Source organism: Lepus europaeus, chromosome 1 (assembly GCF_033115175.1).
Source record: "Lepus europaeus isolate LE1 chromosome 1, mLepTim1.pri, whole genome shotgun sequence".
Taxonomy (NCBI): Eukaryota; Metazoa; Chordata; class Mammalia; order Lagomorpha; family Leporidae; genus Lepus; species Lepus europaeus.
In genome coordinates, this window is record NC_084827.1 from 89,561,854 (window position 1) to 89,579,491 (window position 17,638).

General features: G+C 40.9%; 1 protein-coding gene across 1 annotated transcript in view; it reads left to right on the forward strand.

Moving 5' to 3' along the window:
• The first annotated feature begins 577 nt into the window (after nucleotides 1-577).
• Nucleotides 578-17,638, forward strand: part of ACVR2A (activin A receptor type 2A) — a 102,105-nt gene continuing 85,044 nt past the window's right edge. Inside the window, exon 1 of the mRNA XM_062186421.1 lies at nucleotides 578-1,259. Coding sequence (XP_062042405.1) covers nucleotides 1,205-1,259 — 55 coding nt within the window. The 5' untranslated portion in view covers nucleotides 578-1,204. The remainder of the gene's footprint in view (nucleotides 1,260-17,638) is intronic.

Sequence of the window (17,638 nt, forward strand, 5' to 3'; positions counted from 1 at the left end):
TCCCACTCCCGGCTCCACAGACTCGGCTCTCGGAAGCTCGGGGCGGAGCGGGCGGAGCCCCTCCGGAGCACGGAGAGCCGCAGACGCCCCTCGGGAGTCACTGGCCACTCGCCCCACGGCGGGGTCCTCGTTCCTCTTGGACGCCCCCTGACTATTCAGGAAGCCAGTGGGGCGCGATTCGGAAGCCCGGCGCGTAGGTCTCCGGCCCCATCCACCCAGCCACAGCTTCAGGGACTCTGAGGCGCCCGCGACCCTTTGTCGCGCGGGCTCTCTCACCCAAGCAGGCCGGACGCCGAGGCCTCGCGGTATCGAGCCTCGGCCCGCCCCGCCTCCTCGCCATCCACTCGGCCCCGCCCTCGCTCCCACCCCTCCCCTGCTCCCGCCGCGCTTCCCCGACAATCTCCTCGCGCTCCCGGCCCGGCACGCGCGCTGCGCCCGGCCGCCGCCGCCGTTGCCGCCGCCACAGCCGCCGCCGCCGCCGAGCGTTCCTCCGCTGCCTGGCTTCCAGCTTCGGGCCGGAACCGGAAGTCTGGGGGGCGGGGCCGGCGGAGGCCAGGAGACCGAAAACGCGGCCGAGCCCGGAGCCCGGAGCCGGAGCTAGAGCCTGGACCAGAACTTGGCCGCCGCCTGCAGCCCCGTCGCCGCCGACTCCCGCCGCCCTGCTCAGCGCCTTTGCCGCCTCGGCCGCCACCGCTACGAGCTCGGTCGCCAGTGGTCCGCGGACTTAAGGTGTCCGGGTTGAAGGTCGGTCCGGACGTCGGACCCAGCTCGGTTCCCGGACTGTCCGGGCGGCAGCGGACGCCGCCGCCGCCGCCGCCTTCTCGTTAGCCTCAGCCTGGCGTTTTGTTCCGAGAGACCCGAGAGGCGAGCGCAGCTGACAGTGATTTTGACAGTGATTTAAACCCGCTTTTGTTGTTGTTGGCTTTTCGTTGTTTGGTTTTGTGTGTTGTGCGTGTGTGTGGCGGTTTTTCCCCCGTGGTGCATTTTTTTTTTTTATTGTTGTGCTCTTTTTTTCCTCCTTATTTTTTTCTTTTTTTAAACCCCGTGAACGTGTTTTTTTTTTTTTTTTTTCTTTTTCCTCTCGGGGCTTCCGAATATGTTTTATGACGGTTGATTTTACACCAGGAGGTTTGTCTCCGAGGAAGACCCAGGGGACTGGATATCTAGCGAGAACTTGCTACGGCTTCCCTGGCGCCTCGGGAAAATGGGAGCTGCTGCAAAGTTGGCGTTCGCCGTCTTTCTTATCTCTTGTTCTTCAGGTAGGTGCGGGGAGCGCGGCGCGGCGCGGCGGGGCTGCGGGGCTGCCGCGACAGGCGCTGCTGGCGGCGGCGGTTGTTGTCGGGTGGGAGAGCTCCCGCCGAGCCCGGGGAGGCTTCCCGCACGCCGAGCCCCTCGGCTGCCACCCCCAGGTCTGATTGTGATCTGGAAACCTCCATGAATTTTTTCTGGTTTTGAGTCGGGTTGGCGAGCTGATAAGAGCGAGTGCTGTGTTGTTGTGGAAGTGAGAAAGTCATGGTTTGTGGCCATAACACTGGATGACAGCGCTGGTTGGGTTGCAGTGAAGCCGCAAATACCACAAGTGACAATTTCTGCAAAGGTTGAGACCCGAAAGGAGCATTCCGAAATGTCACTTGCTGCAGGCTCTCCCAAAACAGGGCTTCTTTTCCTTTCTTTCTTTTTCTTTTCTTTTTTTTTTTTTTTTTTGCCTCGCCTTTTAATTAGGGCTTCACCGTCGACTGTCACGATCAACTCCGTTGCTACTTAGGTTTTGACCGGGAGAAACAATGCACCATTACTACATCGTAATCTGGGGCTCCCCTCACGTTTTTCTTCAACTTGAGTGTCCAGCGGTGTTAAAAATAGTTGTAGTTGTTGTTGTTGGAGTGTTGACCACCACCCAGTGCAGGAGAGGTATGCCGCTGGTGTGCTGGTAATATGCTGGCTGGCGACCACCATTTGTGTGCTGTTTTCAGGCATAGATTCTGCTTACCTACGGAATACTTATCTGAAGCGCTTTGTATTGAAGCATTGTTTTCGCTTTAGAACAGCCCGTGTGAAATTGTTTGTGCTGTTAAATGTGCTATACTCATGAAATAGATTCTAGCCCAGGGTTGAAGAACGTTCTGGCCATTTTATATTCGAAATTTACGTTTTGTGAGGACGTTGTATGGTTGCAACCAGTGGTTGGAGAAACTATCTAGTCTTTTGTATTTGAATTCCTGTAAATGGATACAGCATCTAGCTCAAAGGTGTGAAGACATACATAACAGGAGAGTTAGTTCCATAGATGAAACCATTTAAAAGTCGTAGTGAATCTGCTTAGCATAATATTCAATATCCATTTGCTAGGTTGTGAAATAGAATCATGGGGGGGTGGTGGGAAGAATTGACAGGTTTCGTGGCTATGTCTTTATCTCCTCTGCCACAGGAAAATTAGAGGGTGGTAGCCTTTTCTTTGTGTACCTCTGTGATGTGTGTGTGTGTGTGTGCCTCCCTCCGACTTCCCCACCCCCACCCCCCTTTAATAGAATCTTGTAATGTATAGAATTTTGCTGAATGGTACATTTCCTTGTGGTTAATAAATGGATAAAGTCTAGTCTTATGTCTGTAGTGGTATTGATCAGTTCCGGGTGGGCTGAATGTGTTGTGAAATGGCGATCATTGCCAGAGATTAACCAAAAGAATCATGTCTGTTTAAATGGAAGAAGGAACATGCTTAAGGCAGGCTGACAGTTCTTTTTGTGCATGGTTTGCGGAGGAAGCTAAACAATGGTGTGTCTGAAATGAATGAAGGCCTTGATAACATTAAACCTCTTGCTTTTGTGAGATGACTTAGCCATGTAGTTTTTATCTTTCCCATAGTAATCTTTCTCTTCTGTCCCTGTATGTTCTGGCTGGTGAACTCATCTTGTTAAGATCCTTTTTCTGATCTGTTGCCCTTGAGGAGGAGGGGCAACATGGCCACTGACCAAGGAATTGTGGACATTATTTCCTCTCAAACCCACCTGAGTCACACTAATTGGTTAAAGGAGGTTATTCTTGAGCTGTCTCAAGGTTTACTTCTGAAAAAGCAGGTTGTGGTTACAGATCTTACAGCTTCCTCTGCTTGATTTGGAAGTAAAAGGAATGAGCATTAGTTTCTTGGAGGATTATTTTTCACCGGGTCAGGAAGTTAATAGTTAGATTTTTGAAGTAGTGATATTGTTGCTATAGAACACATATGTAGATATCGTTTATATTAAACTAATATTAAGTATTGTTGAATAGGCTTTTTTTTTTTTAATTCTAGGTTAAACTAAACTCTGTGATTCTATTGAAGACAATTGAATTTATCTTAAAAGCCTTAATCTATACAGGAAAATTTTTAGTATTTAAAGTCTCAGATTTTTGAAAGAACTTTGTTATGCATCAAATGCCCTCTTAAAAAGGGATTATTGTGTTTTCTCCTTCTAATTGATTTTTCTATGTCATGTGTAATTTGACATACTGGAAGCATGAGGGTGGCTATTTTTTGAGAATTTAAAAAATTTGTCAAGTTGTCAGTTTTCAGTCTTTGGATATTTGGTTTAAAATCAAATGGGAATAGTGGGAAAGAACAGTTTATTACAGGTGTTAAGGGTGGATGTTTACTGTTTCCTTTAGTAATTTGTGGACTTTGATTTTTTTAGTTTCTGTATGTATTCTGGAGGCTGATTATGCTGATTATTCTTACAGGATATGACCAACTAGATAATGTTCTTCTCTTACAGTCCAGGAGAAACATTTTGAGTTTTGCCCTCATCCTGGAATGTTTTCGAATTTCCTTTGACTTTGAATTTTTTTCATTCCTTGTATCCCTCCTCAGACTGTGTTTCCAAACAGGGAATCTCCTCAATTTTTTTTTTCTTTTTAAAGCATCATGGTTAATTTGTATCTTTTCCCATAGTTTGTTAAAATATGAGGATGAGTTTAGTACTTGTCCTAGTACTTAGGTTTATTCTACCTAGAGTGATGCAGCTGTTGTGGTATTTGAGTTGCATTGAAGTAAGTTGAGAATTCTGCGATTCCTTTGGATTTGCTGTAAGCTGGAGAGGTATGGTCATTGTATTTGATGAAATAAGATGGAAATGTTGTGGTTATGTTGCATATTCAGTTCAGCTAGGCAATAATGTGTGTGTCAGTGAGTATGTGTGGTTGGAGGGAGAGTTAGTACAGACTCTTCTAACTTTGGCTAACAAGTATTAGATAGTTAGTGATGAGTTTTCTAAAAGGCAGAATCTCTCAAATGTCTGTGATCAAATTCAAATATAATAGCAGGGATGCTGCCAAGTATCCAACAGTGCACAGGAGTGGAACAAAGAATTATCTGGCTAAGAATGTCCATAGTGTCAAGATTGGTAAACCTTCTTGAAACTTCTAATTTTAGTCCACTAGTAAAAGGCCATCACTGCCCCCTCACCCCCCACTCCCGTCAAAGGCAGTCATCTAAATTTTATGAGTACATGGTGTTGATGATCTCCAGGTGACCTTGAATTGAAAATTTTCACTATCTTTTAAAATTAGAATATGATTAGAGAAACAACAATAGATATGTATGTTATTTATCCTGTTATACCTTATTAAAAATATTGTTTATGGCTTTTGGATAAGCTCTTCAATCATCTAATTGATAGAATGCTCATGAAGATATGCTCATGGATATGATGAATGATAGGTCAGGATATCAAATTTAATAATACTTGCTTTTGATCCTGTATTCTTTTTGTAATAATCATCATCTTTAAGGATGTTTCATTTTATCCTTGTTGAAATCACTGGACTGCAAGGCAGGTGTGTGTGTTTGTGTGTGTGTGTGTTTAACATGGTGATTGAAAGTGTCATAAGTATCATATGGAACAGATATGTTCACTGTTACATACTCCTTGAGTGGTTTCAAGGAAATTTGATTTTTTAAAAAAAGGGATTATTTCTTTTGTCTACTAACTTTAAGAAACTTTTATGATGATTTCTTAATTACAGCATTCTCTTGAGAATCATTTGCTGGGTTTTGTTCCTATTAGATTCATTTAGGGTACTCCAAGTAATACTCTGTGATATATTACAGGTCTTTTTCCCTTTTGAAGGTTAAATCTTGACCATAATATGTGCTTACTTTGTTTTGAACTGTAGTTTTCTGGAAATTAGCCAGACTAGCCAGATTAAAAATGACAGTAAAATTCTTAACAAAGTAAGTAGCACTATGCCATTGAGAGAAAAATTCTGAAGTCACTCCCACAAAAAGTATGCAAATAAGTTCATTCTTTCTCTCTAACACACCTCCTCATAACTTCCTTCTAATACTACTGACATTTTCACCTTTTGAGTCCACCAGAATCTCTGTTAGCTGTTCTTGAGAAGTGATGTATAACTAAACAGGATGAGATTTTAATAATCTTTAAGTTGCTCCTCAGATTCTAAGGCTTTACTTGTTGCATTTTTACTTTTGTTAAGTACTCTCCATTTCTCATCTTTGATGTGTCGTAACTGTGATTTAAATTTGTCTTTTCATGCTCTCTTCTGTTGCTACTTGTCATGGTGTCTCTCAGATCATAGATAATCTTGGCAAGATATGATACTGGGGTTAATAGTATGCCTTTGCTTATTGCTCCATGTTCTGGAACATACCATATCTCTTTCTCTTTCATTTTAGTTTTCTTTCCACTTGTCTCCCTTTTTTACTGTTCCCCTACTCTATCCCTTCTGAACTTCTGAATAATATAGGCTGCTTGCTAGGAAACCTAGCCGTTGCTTAGTTTCATGGGTGGCTCATGTGGGACATACCTGTAGTTTAAATGAAAACGGGTTGGATTTAGGATGCTTGAGAATTGAGTAGATAAACTTTTCCATTTTTCTTTCATTTGCTGGTTTCCGTTTCTCCCTCCTCCTCCTCCTCCTTTCTCTCTCTCTCTCTCTCTCTCTCTCTCTCATTTACACACACACACACACACACACACGGAAGTAGTGTTACTCTCTTGGAAATTAGATGACTTGAATTTTAGATTGCTCTTATTCCCTTCTTAATATTTAGATTTTCCTTATGTCTCTGTTGCTTCAAATGTGTATCACTTATTTTTATTCATTCATCATCTCTGTTTAGGCCAAAATTTTACCAGACTCGAGAGTATATATATTTATTGCTACTGATAGGACCTCATTAGACTTCCTCTGTGGTAGATTTAATTCTGTTAGGTTATAACAGTCATGTCTAGACAGAACATTGATTTCAAATTGACTATTGAACATGAAAGTTCCAGGAATAGTGTATAGAGGAAGAAGGCAAGAAAACTATTGGAGATAGCAATTGACTTTCCGTCATTCTCCAGTGAGATTTATGTTAGTCACTTTCATATATCCAAAGCATATAATGGTCAGGTTTTGTTGAATAAAGGATTTAAAGGAAATATGCTGTCTCTGAGGTTGAATTTCATGAATTGTTCAAATGGTAGAGTTAAGGGGTAAAAATGGGAGATTCTTAGGGATAGTGACCAAGAATATGGTCATGGTGGTTAGATGACCTGGCCTCTGGTGCCAGTACTGCCACTATCTGGCTTATCTGTCATTTTCTCTTACCTGAATTATTGTACTACCTTTCTAGCTAAGATGAGATGATTTCCTGTCACTACTTCCTCTCTTCCTAATCCATCCACATAGCTGCCAGAGTGACCTCATTAAGAAATAAATCTAAATATGTCACTCTTGCTTGAAACCTTTCACTGACTGTGAGTCACCTTTAGCATATAATCTAAAGCCTTAGAATGGCATATAATGTCCTTCATCATTTAGTTCCTGCCTTTTTTCTATTACCTCTTGTTATGTAGTTAAGAGTGTACATGCTGGAGTTGGACTTCCTTAGTTTAAGTTCTGGCTTCACAACTTAGTCTTGATCAAATCATTTCACTTTTGGGCCTCACTTTTCTCAACTGCAAATGCGGTCTTAATACTGCCTACTGTAAATAAATGGTTGCTATTCTGCCTCTGCTCCTGATCAACGTGAGTACTATATTCCAGCCATAACAAACTTCACTTGCAGTTTCCTGAATGCTTCTTCCTTTATTGTGTATCAGTGTGTACCTTTTATATGTTATTTTTTTCTCTTTAGTGCTACCTCTGTGTTTCTAAGACAGAGAAGTTATCACCTCCTTAGATTTTTCTCTGCTACCCAACCCAGATTGAATTAGTTGCCTTCTGTTCACTCAACACCTTGTAAATAACCTTGATTTCAGTAATTATTGCAAAATGTTTACATGCCTGTTTCTATTTTACATTATGTAAATGTTCACTTTCCTGGTTATACTCTTTGAAGACATCTTCCCTTTATCTACAGATCCATTCCTGGAGAGTGGCACACCATAGGTGGTCAGCAAACGTTTATTGAATGAATGAAATGAAACAATTTCACCACCTTGGGCCAGGTTTTTCCTCTTATGTATTGAAGTGATGATATTGGGTTGATGATCTCTGATTTTTCCTACTCTAAAAGCTTTATAATTATGTTCTTTTAAAATTGGAATTGAATAGTGACATTTTATTAAAAAATGAATTTGTTGTTTTAATATCCTCTTCATTTTTAAAAAAATACTTTGTCTTCTGAGCCTTAGATTAAATCTTTTGATATAATTTGAATTGTATAGACTTAAAAGGAATCTTTGATATTCAAGTTCAATGGCTTTCATACTTTTTTGACCATAACCTACAGTAATAATTATATATTATGTCATGACTTGCCTCCTATGTAATAGTAATAGTCTGTGTGTGTATATACAGAAGCCAGATAGCATGAACTGTTTACCCTTACTGTGTGCAGGACTTTATTTAGTTTAATACTCTATTTCATTTTAAAATGTGGATTATGACCAATTAATTGATTCAGTGACCAACTAATGGATTGTAAACTCCTAAACAACACTGACAATAGTTCAACAATCCCCTGTTTTGCCTATTTAGTACTCTCTGAAATAAGGAAACATCCCAAGTAAATATGTGCAATACAAATATATGCATTGAAAACAAACTGCACTGAAAAATATAGTTACTTCAAAAACTTAGTTACTTCAAAGTAGAGAATGTGTGCCTATGTACAGAATATAGGGAAAATGCGCCCCAAGGGGATAACATGGACTTTCCCTGATTGAGCTGTTCTTTCTGCTGGACTAGTTGGATAAATTAAGCACACATGAAGGCACTGAAACAAAATTAGATTTTGGGGAGTTTGGATTTTTTTTTTCCATTTAGGAACGATTTGCTGGAGGAGATAGATCCTAATACCAGGGTAAAAAGTATTAGCAGGCAGTTAAAGATATTCATGTTAACATGAAGGAAAAGGCACAAAATTTTATCAGTAACACAGAAGACATTTGAGAGTAAACTTGACCATGATGGAAGATAAGTTGGTTTGGAGAAATTTTGACCAAGTCTGAAGAAGAGATTTGTGTGTTGAAGGGATATTCCTAATTGCTTGAAGGTTTACGAGAGCCTTAGTTGAGAGGGTAAGTCCAGATAAAGAATAATTAGAACCAAGGAAATATAGGAGTAGATGATGCAGATCCTGATGGACATACATAGATATGGACAGAAATGCAATTTGAAGATTAAGACAGGATGGCTAAGAGATAATTGTAAAGAGAGAGCTTGCTGAAAATAGAAAGCATTTTCATAACTAAGGAAATTCACAGATAGAAATGGATTGAGAGGATAAGCAAGGGTGATGATACAGTCATAGATTGGGAAGAATAAAAGTGTAGTACTCTTATAGGGGCAGTCATTGTGTGATGGATGTGTCTCCATTGTGCTATCTACTTAGAGAATTTTAAGCATTAGTGGCTCAGTACATTGTTTGTGCTTAAATAATGGTCAAATTCCAGTAATTCCAGTAATTTCTCTTACTGGTCATCCAGATTATGTTCTTTGAAATCTATGTGAGGCATTGTCCTTAGAGCAAATTATGCTGTTCTATAGAAGTACCTTAGATACTTTTTTTTAAAAAGATTTTTTATTTATTTGAAAGACAGAGTTACAGAGAGAGGTAGAGACAGAGAGAGAGGTCTTCCATCCTCTAGTTCACTCCCCAGATGGCCACAATGGCCAGAGCTGAGCTGATCCGAAGCCAGGAGCCAGGAGCTTCTTCTGGGTCTCCCACACAGGTGAAGGGGCCCAAGGACCTGGGCCATCTTCTGCTTTCCCAGGCCATCTTCTACTGCTTTCCCAGGCCTTAGCAGAGAGCTGGATCAGAAGAGGAGCAGGCGGGACTAGAACTGGCGCACATATGGGATGCCGGTGCCTCAGGCCAGGGCTTTAGCCCGCTGCACCACAGCACCGGCCCCAGATGCTTTTTTGATCTTAGTAAGTGCTATCTTAAGGCTGCAGCCTAAACCTTTCTTTTGGACTAGATAGCAGTTTTTTGTTTGGTTGCCTGTAGTCACACTGGAAATCATTTTATTTAATTTATTTTTTAAAAAAATGTATTTTAGTTATTTACTTGAAAGAGTTACACAGAGAGAGCCTTCCATCAGTTGGTTTACTCCTGTGCTGATCTGAAGCCAGGAGCCAGGAACTTCTTCCTGGTCTCCCACATGGGTGCAGGGGCCCAAGGGCTTGAGCCATTTTCTACGGCTTTCCCAGGCCATAGCAGAGAACTGGATCAGAAGTGGAGCAGCCAGGTTTCGAACCGGCACCCATATGGGATGCCAGCACTGCAGGTGGCAGCTTTACTGGTTACGCCACAGCACTGGCCCCTGGAAATCATTTTATTTCCTAATGTTGCTGAAGAAAATAAATGTAAAGCAAGAAGATCTAGATTAGAAGATCTGGCTATACATAGGGGGAGTGGTTGACTTCTAAAAGATTTTTAAAACTAATCAAGTCTTGGGGCTGCGTGGGAAGACCAGAAGAAGCTCCTGGCTCTTGGCTTCTGATCAGCGCAGCTCTGGCCATTGCGGCCAATTGGAGAGTAAACCATTGGATGGAAGACCTCTCTCTCTATCTCTCTGCCTCTGCCTCTCTTTTTCTCTCTTTGTAACGCTTTCAAATAAATAAATCTTTTTTTAAAAAAACTAATCAAGTCTTTACATACTGCAATAAAAAGTAAGCCTGTCTGTTCAGAAAGTGTGGAGTGAGAACTCTTCCTAGTTATAACTACTAATTTTAAAATTTATACTTTATAGAAATGAGACCATTACTGGTAAAATATGTATTCTCATATTTATGACTATGTTTATTAAATCTAGCTTGCTCCAAGGCACTACAGTATTTCAGTTTGAAGGGGCATGAGCAGGTTATTAGATGTTGGCAATATTCTGAAACTCTGAGATTAACTTTTTAAATTTGTAAACCGAGATGTATTAAATGAAACAATGTGCCATGTAACACAGTAGCTACTTCAGAGGAGATGTTACGTACATATGTTCGTTTTTAATCTAAGTTAATTTAAAAAGATACAGGATGTAAAATACTTGAAAAATGTAGATCTATTTCCTGGGAGGTAATTTTTTAATTTGCAGGTAAAATTACTCATCAGTTAACGTGAAATAATATTCTGACCACATGACCTAGCCAAAGAAAATGTCAATATAGAATATCAGAGAGGTGCCAGGAAATATTTAGAATATTCAGATATAATGGTTGTTTACAAGGAATACTTTAAGGTCTCATTGTTCTAGCATGCATTAAAAAGAAACATTGGAGTAAATCTTTATCTCTATTTAATTGGTTGGAAATTAAATATGTTTTTCTTAGACAACTTTACTCAAGTGTGTTAAAACTTTTTATTGTAGAACTAAAGTTTTGGAAGATAATCAAGTCTGTTTTTAGGTATTATGTGCTTAAGCTTTCAATGTAATCATTCAAATTTTGAGATTAATATTTTGTTTTTTTTCCTAAGGATTTATTTATTTACTTTGAAAGAGTTACACAGAGAGAGAGGTGGAGAGAGAGAGGTCTTTCATCTACTGGTTCACTCCCCAATTGGCTGCAACTGCCAGAGCTGTGCCGATTCGGAGCCAGGAGCTTCCTCCAGGTCTCCCAAAGGGATGCAGGGGCCTAAGAGCTTAGGCCATTTCTTCTGCTTTCCCAGGCCATAGCAGAGAGCTGGATCAGAAGTGGATCAGCTGGGTCTTGAACCGATGTCCATATGGGATGCCAGCACTGCCGGCGGCGGCTTTAGCTGCTACACCACAGCGCCGGCCCCGAGATCAATATTTTGAATGTGGTTTAATTTGGACTACTTCTTAGCAGTTTATCATTCAAATTCCTACTGACTCTTCTTTGACCTTTGACAACCATTAAGCCCTTACTTCACTTATTCCTAAATTAGAGGATAGAATAGGTATTCATTCAATATCAAATAAATATTGAAGCACATGCTAGGCATTGTTCTAAATTCTTTTGATGCAGCAGTGAATAAAACCTGATTACACCCTTATGGAGGGTAAATTCATAAAGTAAGTAGTCAGATGAATGAAATAATTACAGATTGTGATATGTGTTGTGATAGAAACAGGGTGCTGAGTGGATAACTGTTTGCATCATATCACGTGCCACAATCTATAGTAGTTATTTATTTATCTGCCTGCTTACTAATTTTCCTTGCCACTGCTAGAGTATAAGATGGGGAAGAGGGATGCTTTTGATTTGTTCATCACAGCACCTTCAGAGCATAGCAGTTTCTGGCACCAAGTAGAAGCTCAATAAATATTTAACTGGCTGCCTTAAGAAATGAATGCAGGGTTGGGACTGGAGAGATAGGGAAAAGATTATGTAGGGTTTTGCTTTAACAAGAAGGAGTTAGGATAAAATGCAAAGGGCAGTGGGAAGCAGACTTTTGAGGAGCACTAGATCTGTGTTACTCATTGAGATCACTCTGGCAGCTATCTGAAAGATATATTGGAAATATGTAGGAGTGAAGAGGTGAGACCGTGGTTAGAAGCCTGTTCATCAACATAAGCCAGAGAGACTGTCTAGGATCCTTCTAGGTTGGATATTCTCTGTACTGTAAAGCTTGCCTACACATATTGGTCTTCCTCTTATGTTTTTTCAGTCACACCATTTTTTCCTACTCATCATTGCTTAAAAAAAAATGGATAGGGATTCTTAAGCAAATGAGAACTGTGAATATAACGTCTCAGAAAAAAAAAAATCCCCCAAAAGGTAATAAAATACAAACCAAAAGTTACTGAATTTTTGTGACAAATTCTTATCTTTAGGTTTTGTGCATCTGCTAATTTATATTCTTAAGTATGCCTATTTCTTACTGAAATTTTGTCTTTATTCCATTTCAAACACCTCTTTTTTCTCTCTTCTTCTTTTTTTTTTTTTTTTTTTTGACAGGCAGAGTTAGACAGTGAGAGAGAGAGAGAGAGAAGGTCTTCCTTCCGTTGATTCACCCCCCCCCCCCCCCCCAGTGGCTGCTATGGCTGGCGCGCTGCACCGATCCAAAGCCAGGAGCCAGGTGCTTCTCCTGGTCTCCCATGCGGGTGCAGGGCTAAGCACTTGGGCCATCTTCCACTGCCTTCCCGGGCCACAGTAGAGAGCAGGACTGGAAGAGGAGCACCCAGGACAGAATCCGGCGCTCTGACCGGGACTAGAACCCTGGGTACTGGCACCGCAGGTGGAGGATTAGCCAAGTGAGCTGTGGCGCTGGCCTCAAATACCTCTTTTTTCATACATTGTTTCCAACTTGTAATATTGGCATAGTCAGTGATTCATAAGAAGAAACTCAGTGTATTTTTTTTTTTTTTTTTGAAAGTTAGAATTAGGGAGGAAGAGAGGGAGAAAGAAAGAGGTATTTCATTTCCTGGTTCACTCTCCAAATGACCACAATGGCTTTGCCAGGATGAAGCCATGAGTCAGAAGCTTCCTTCTGGTCTCCTACATGAGTACAGGGGCCCAAGCACTTGGGCCATCTGCTGCTTTCCTCAAGTGTACTTGCAGGGAGCTGGATAGGAAGTGGAGGAGCTGGAACTTGAATTGGCTCCCATATGGGATGCTGGCATTGCAGGCAGTAGCCCCAAAACTCAGTTTGTTTTTTAATTTTTAGCCATTTGATGTCTTTTTTTTATTTGATTATCAAGGACTTAAAGGATAAATAGTTAATATTTCCAGCTATTAGTTTTACTAAGGCCTATAGCATCTAACTCTAGGTAGCCAGCTTGAATATTTTTATGTGGAAAAATTTCAGTCCTGTAGTGTTGGTGGGGGAGGTGGTACTTGTTGCAAGCAGATCAAATCCCTTTTATAACAGAAGTTCAGTAGTAGCATCCTTGGCTAGGAAAAGCTGCATTGTATACATAGGTGAAACCACAAGAGTATTAAACTTTACTGAATTTAAAAAATATAATGGTGGCTGCCTCTTTTCATTTGGTCTCCTTCATTTTGGAAGCAGTTGAAGCTGACTATCTTTGGGAAGATTCCTTCTATAAATAGGTGCAATTTTACCCTATAAATATTATGAACCATTTTATTATTACCTTAAAATAGTTCTAGAAAAAGAGCTGGTTACTAGACTTTGTGTTTCTTGGTAGTGGAGTGTCATTCTTTAGAACTGGTGAATAGAATTTGCTAATTATTTTTTATTTAAACTAAGATTTGAAATGAACTTGCTTGCATTCACCTTATGATATGGGGAGAGATGAAGAGTCAAAGAGTATAAGAGAATGATGATAAATAATGAGTAAAAGCAGTTTTAAGAAAATGACTTACAACTAGTGGGCATGGTAATAGTAAAGAAATTTGATTGCAGGCATTCAGAAGTAGAGTAAAATGCTTTTCAAAACGGAAAAAAATAATTGAATAATCACTGACTACCCTTTTGTTCTGTGTGTGTGTGTGTGTGTATGTAAATATTATACAACAGATATTACCTGGTAACCTTTTCTTTCTTTCTCAGTTCCTTTTTTTAATTTATTTTTTAATTTTTTTTTTTTTATGTTTACTTGAAAGTTAGAGTCATAGAGAGAATGAGAGGCAGAGAGAGAGAAAGAGTGAGAGAGTGTGTGTCAGTCTTCCATCCACTAGCTCACTTCCTAGTTGGCCGCAATGGCCGGGACTGTGCCAATCTGAAGCCAGGAGCTTCTTCTGGGTCTTCCACGTGGGTGCAGGGGCCATAGCAGAGAGGTGGATCAGAAGTGGAGCAGCTGGGACTCGAACCAGTGCCCATATGGAATGCCAGCATTGCAGGTGGCGGTTTTACCCACTGTGCCACAGTGCCAGCCCCTTCCTCAGTTCTTTAGAGATAAATAAACTTTTTTCGAATATAGAATTAATAAATTAATTTCTAATTCTGTTGTTTGTTAGCTCAGAGGGCTAGAATAATAGAAGCAATTCAATTAGGAGACTTTGCTGAGAGGGCCTGACAAACTGTCAGTTGCTGTTTCCTCCTGTACTTGCTTGTATCAGAACGATTCTTGTGAAGAGCGAACTACTCAAGCTGCTCTTCACTTCTGAAGCATGAAGTAAAAGTAAAAGGGTCAGAGGCGAGGAGGGTACTTATACCTTTTTTCTTTTGAATCTGAGAAAGGATAGTTTTGAGCTTTCATCTACAGATCTGATCTTTTACTACTGTAGCCCAAGAACTGTACCAGTAATTGTAATTTCTGCTAAGTCTGGCAACATATTTAGCCACTCTGATTGAAGCAGTGTTTTCATAATTGATATCTAGCCCTGTATTCATGATGTGGAAGGAAATCGGCTAGTCACTAAGCTAGAGAACAGGAGAGTAGATAGCAGAGTCTGTTACAGATTATAGAATTTTCTATCATTGGAACATTTTTGTTTGTTTGTTTGTTTTTTTGTTTTGTTTTTTGACAGGCAGAGTGGACAGTGAGAGAGAGACAGAGAGAAAGGTCTTCCTTTGCTGTTGGTTCACCCTCCTATGGCCGCCGCGGTAGCGCGCTGCAGCCGGCGCATCACGCTGATCCGATGGCAGGAGCCAGGTGCCTATCCTGGTCTCCCATGGGGTGCAGGGCCCAAGCACTTGGGCCATCCTCCACTGCACTCCCTGGCCACAGCAGAGAGCTGGCCTGGAAGAGGGGCAACCGGGACAGGATCGGTGCCCTGACCGGGACTAGAACCCGGTGTGCCGGCGCCGCAAGGCGGAGGATTAGCCTAGTGAGCCGCGGCGCCGGCCTGGAACATTTTTGGTTTGCCAATAAGGGTTAGTTAATAAAAATAAAAGCTAATATTGTTGGTACAAATGTAGCTGATTGTTGGCAAGAATGGTTTTCTCCAGAAAGCATACCTAAGAAATTTTATCTCCAATAAGAACTTTTATCTCTAAATTCAGTAAAAGTAATTACTCTATTCTTGGGCTGGTATAATAGAAACAGCAAACGTTCTACAGGGATTAAACGTGAGTTCTGGGCTTCTCTATATGATGATACACCATGAGAACTCGAGGAAATTCCATAACCTTTTTTTCATCTGTAAAGTGGAATTTATAATGCATATTTCACAAGATTACAGTGAGGATCCAAGGCAACACACACAAGTCCAAGCATAGTCATAATAGATATGATTATATATATATACACACACACACACACACACATGAAACTTTTAAGCATTTTAATTATTTGTTTGAGAGGTCAAGAGAGAAAGTGAGCTGTCACATTCATTTGTTCACTCCCCAAATGCTCATGATAGCCGGTGCTGGACTGTAACTGGAGCCAGGAACACAATCCAGGTCTCTGATGTGGGTGGTAGGAACATAGTGACTTGAGCTGTCACTGCTGTGTCTCAGTGTCTGCATTAGCAGGAAGCTGGAATCAGGAGCTGAGCTGGTAACTGGGTGTGGGATGCAAGCATGTCTTAACTACTAGGTTTAATGCACACTCCACATGAAAGTTTTAAAAATATTTTGGTCAGCGCCGCGGCTCACTAGGCTAATCCTCCGCCTTGCGGCGCCGGCACACCGGGTTCTAGTCCCGGTCGGGGCAGCGGATTCTGTCCCGGTTGCCCCTCTTCCAGGCCGGCTCTCTGTTGTGGTCCGGGAGTGCAGTGGAGGATGGCCCAAGTGCTTGGGCCCTGCACCCCATGGGAGACCAGGATAGGCACCTGGCTCCTGCCATCGGATCGGCGCGGTGCGCCGGCCGCAGCAGCCATTGGAGGGTGAACCAACGGCAAAAAGGAAGACCTTTCTCTCTCTCTCTCACTGTCCACTCTGCCTGTCAATATATATATATATATATATATATTTAATTAATACAGTGATGTTTTCAAGGAATAGGGAGCAACAGGAGGGGTTCAAGTAAACCATAACACATCTAATTGAATTTGGGATTTTTTTCAGTGGTTGAACATTCATTTTTATTTCAGTAAAGAGCTTAATTCCATAACCATCTGAATACAAAATACTAGAGGAATGTTTATTCCTTATGATGATCTTAAAGGTGCTACACGTTATAGCTTCCCTCTAACTCCATCTTTCGCCACTTTGGATCTTGAGTAATTCCTACAACAAACCAATTGTTTTATATTTCTCTGAGCTTTTTTTCACCTTCCATCAATATTTTTCGAGAAGGAATATATATAACTGATTCCTGTGGCTCCCTCCAGAGCCTGGCACATAATATTACCAAATATTTGTGAATGGATGTTGAATACTTCCAAGCACTAAGTACAGGGATCTGAAAACTTTTTTGGTGAAGGACCGGATGTATGTATTTTAGGCAGTCTCTTTTGCAGTTACTCAGCTCTGCCAGTTATAACACAAAAGTAGTTATAGACAAAATGTAAATGAATCAGTATGACAATATTCCAGTAAAACTTTATTTGTGGGCACTGAAATTTGCATTTCATATAATTTTCATGTGTTGCAAAAATTTCTTTTGAATTTTTTCAAGCATTTACAATGTAAAAAACATTTCTCAGGGGGTATAAAAACAGGCTGCAGATTGGATTTGACCTTTGGGCTGTGGTTTGCCAATCACTTGAACATTTATAGGTAGCACCCCTCCTCCAACTTAAAAATATATTATATTTGAGAAACTTTGTAATGTAGTAGATATTTTCTTATGTATTAAGTTTTTAGAACAAAAGCTCACATTGTATAACCATGGGTTAAGCTGCAGGCTGAAGTCCTGGCTATTCTACTTCCAATCCAGCTACCTAACATTGTACTTAGGAAGACAGCTGATGATAGCCCAAATGGGAGACTTAGATGGAGATCTGGGCAACTGGCTTCAGCCTGTCCCAGTTCTGGCTGTTGCAGCCATCTGGGGAGTGAACCAATGGATTAAAGATCTCTGTCTCTTCCCCTCTCTGTTGCTCAGCCTATCAAGTAAGTCAATCAATCAATCTTTTAAAAAAAGTTTTCAGACCAATCTACAAGTCTGTTTTACTTCCTGTGTTGCATTCTGGCAATACTATACAACTTTACCCCCCAGGAACAGCACTGTCTCTGAGGGAAAATGGATTTAGTATTCTTCTGGAACAGAAGAAGCACAAAGTCTCCCCCATACTGGAAGAATTTCCTTCCTGATCTCTCTTCTACCTCCTGGACCTTGCATCTGAGAAAGTACTCTGTTTTTAGGGGTTCCTTTAGTGTGATGTGGTAACAAAACTAAAGAGTTTTGCATATGTGATTAGGGAGGAGGACTGGAAGGAGAAAGTTAAGGAGAGAAAAGAGGGC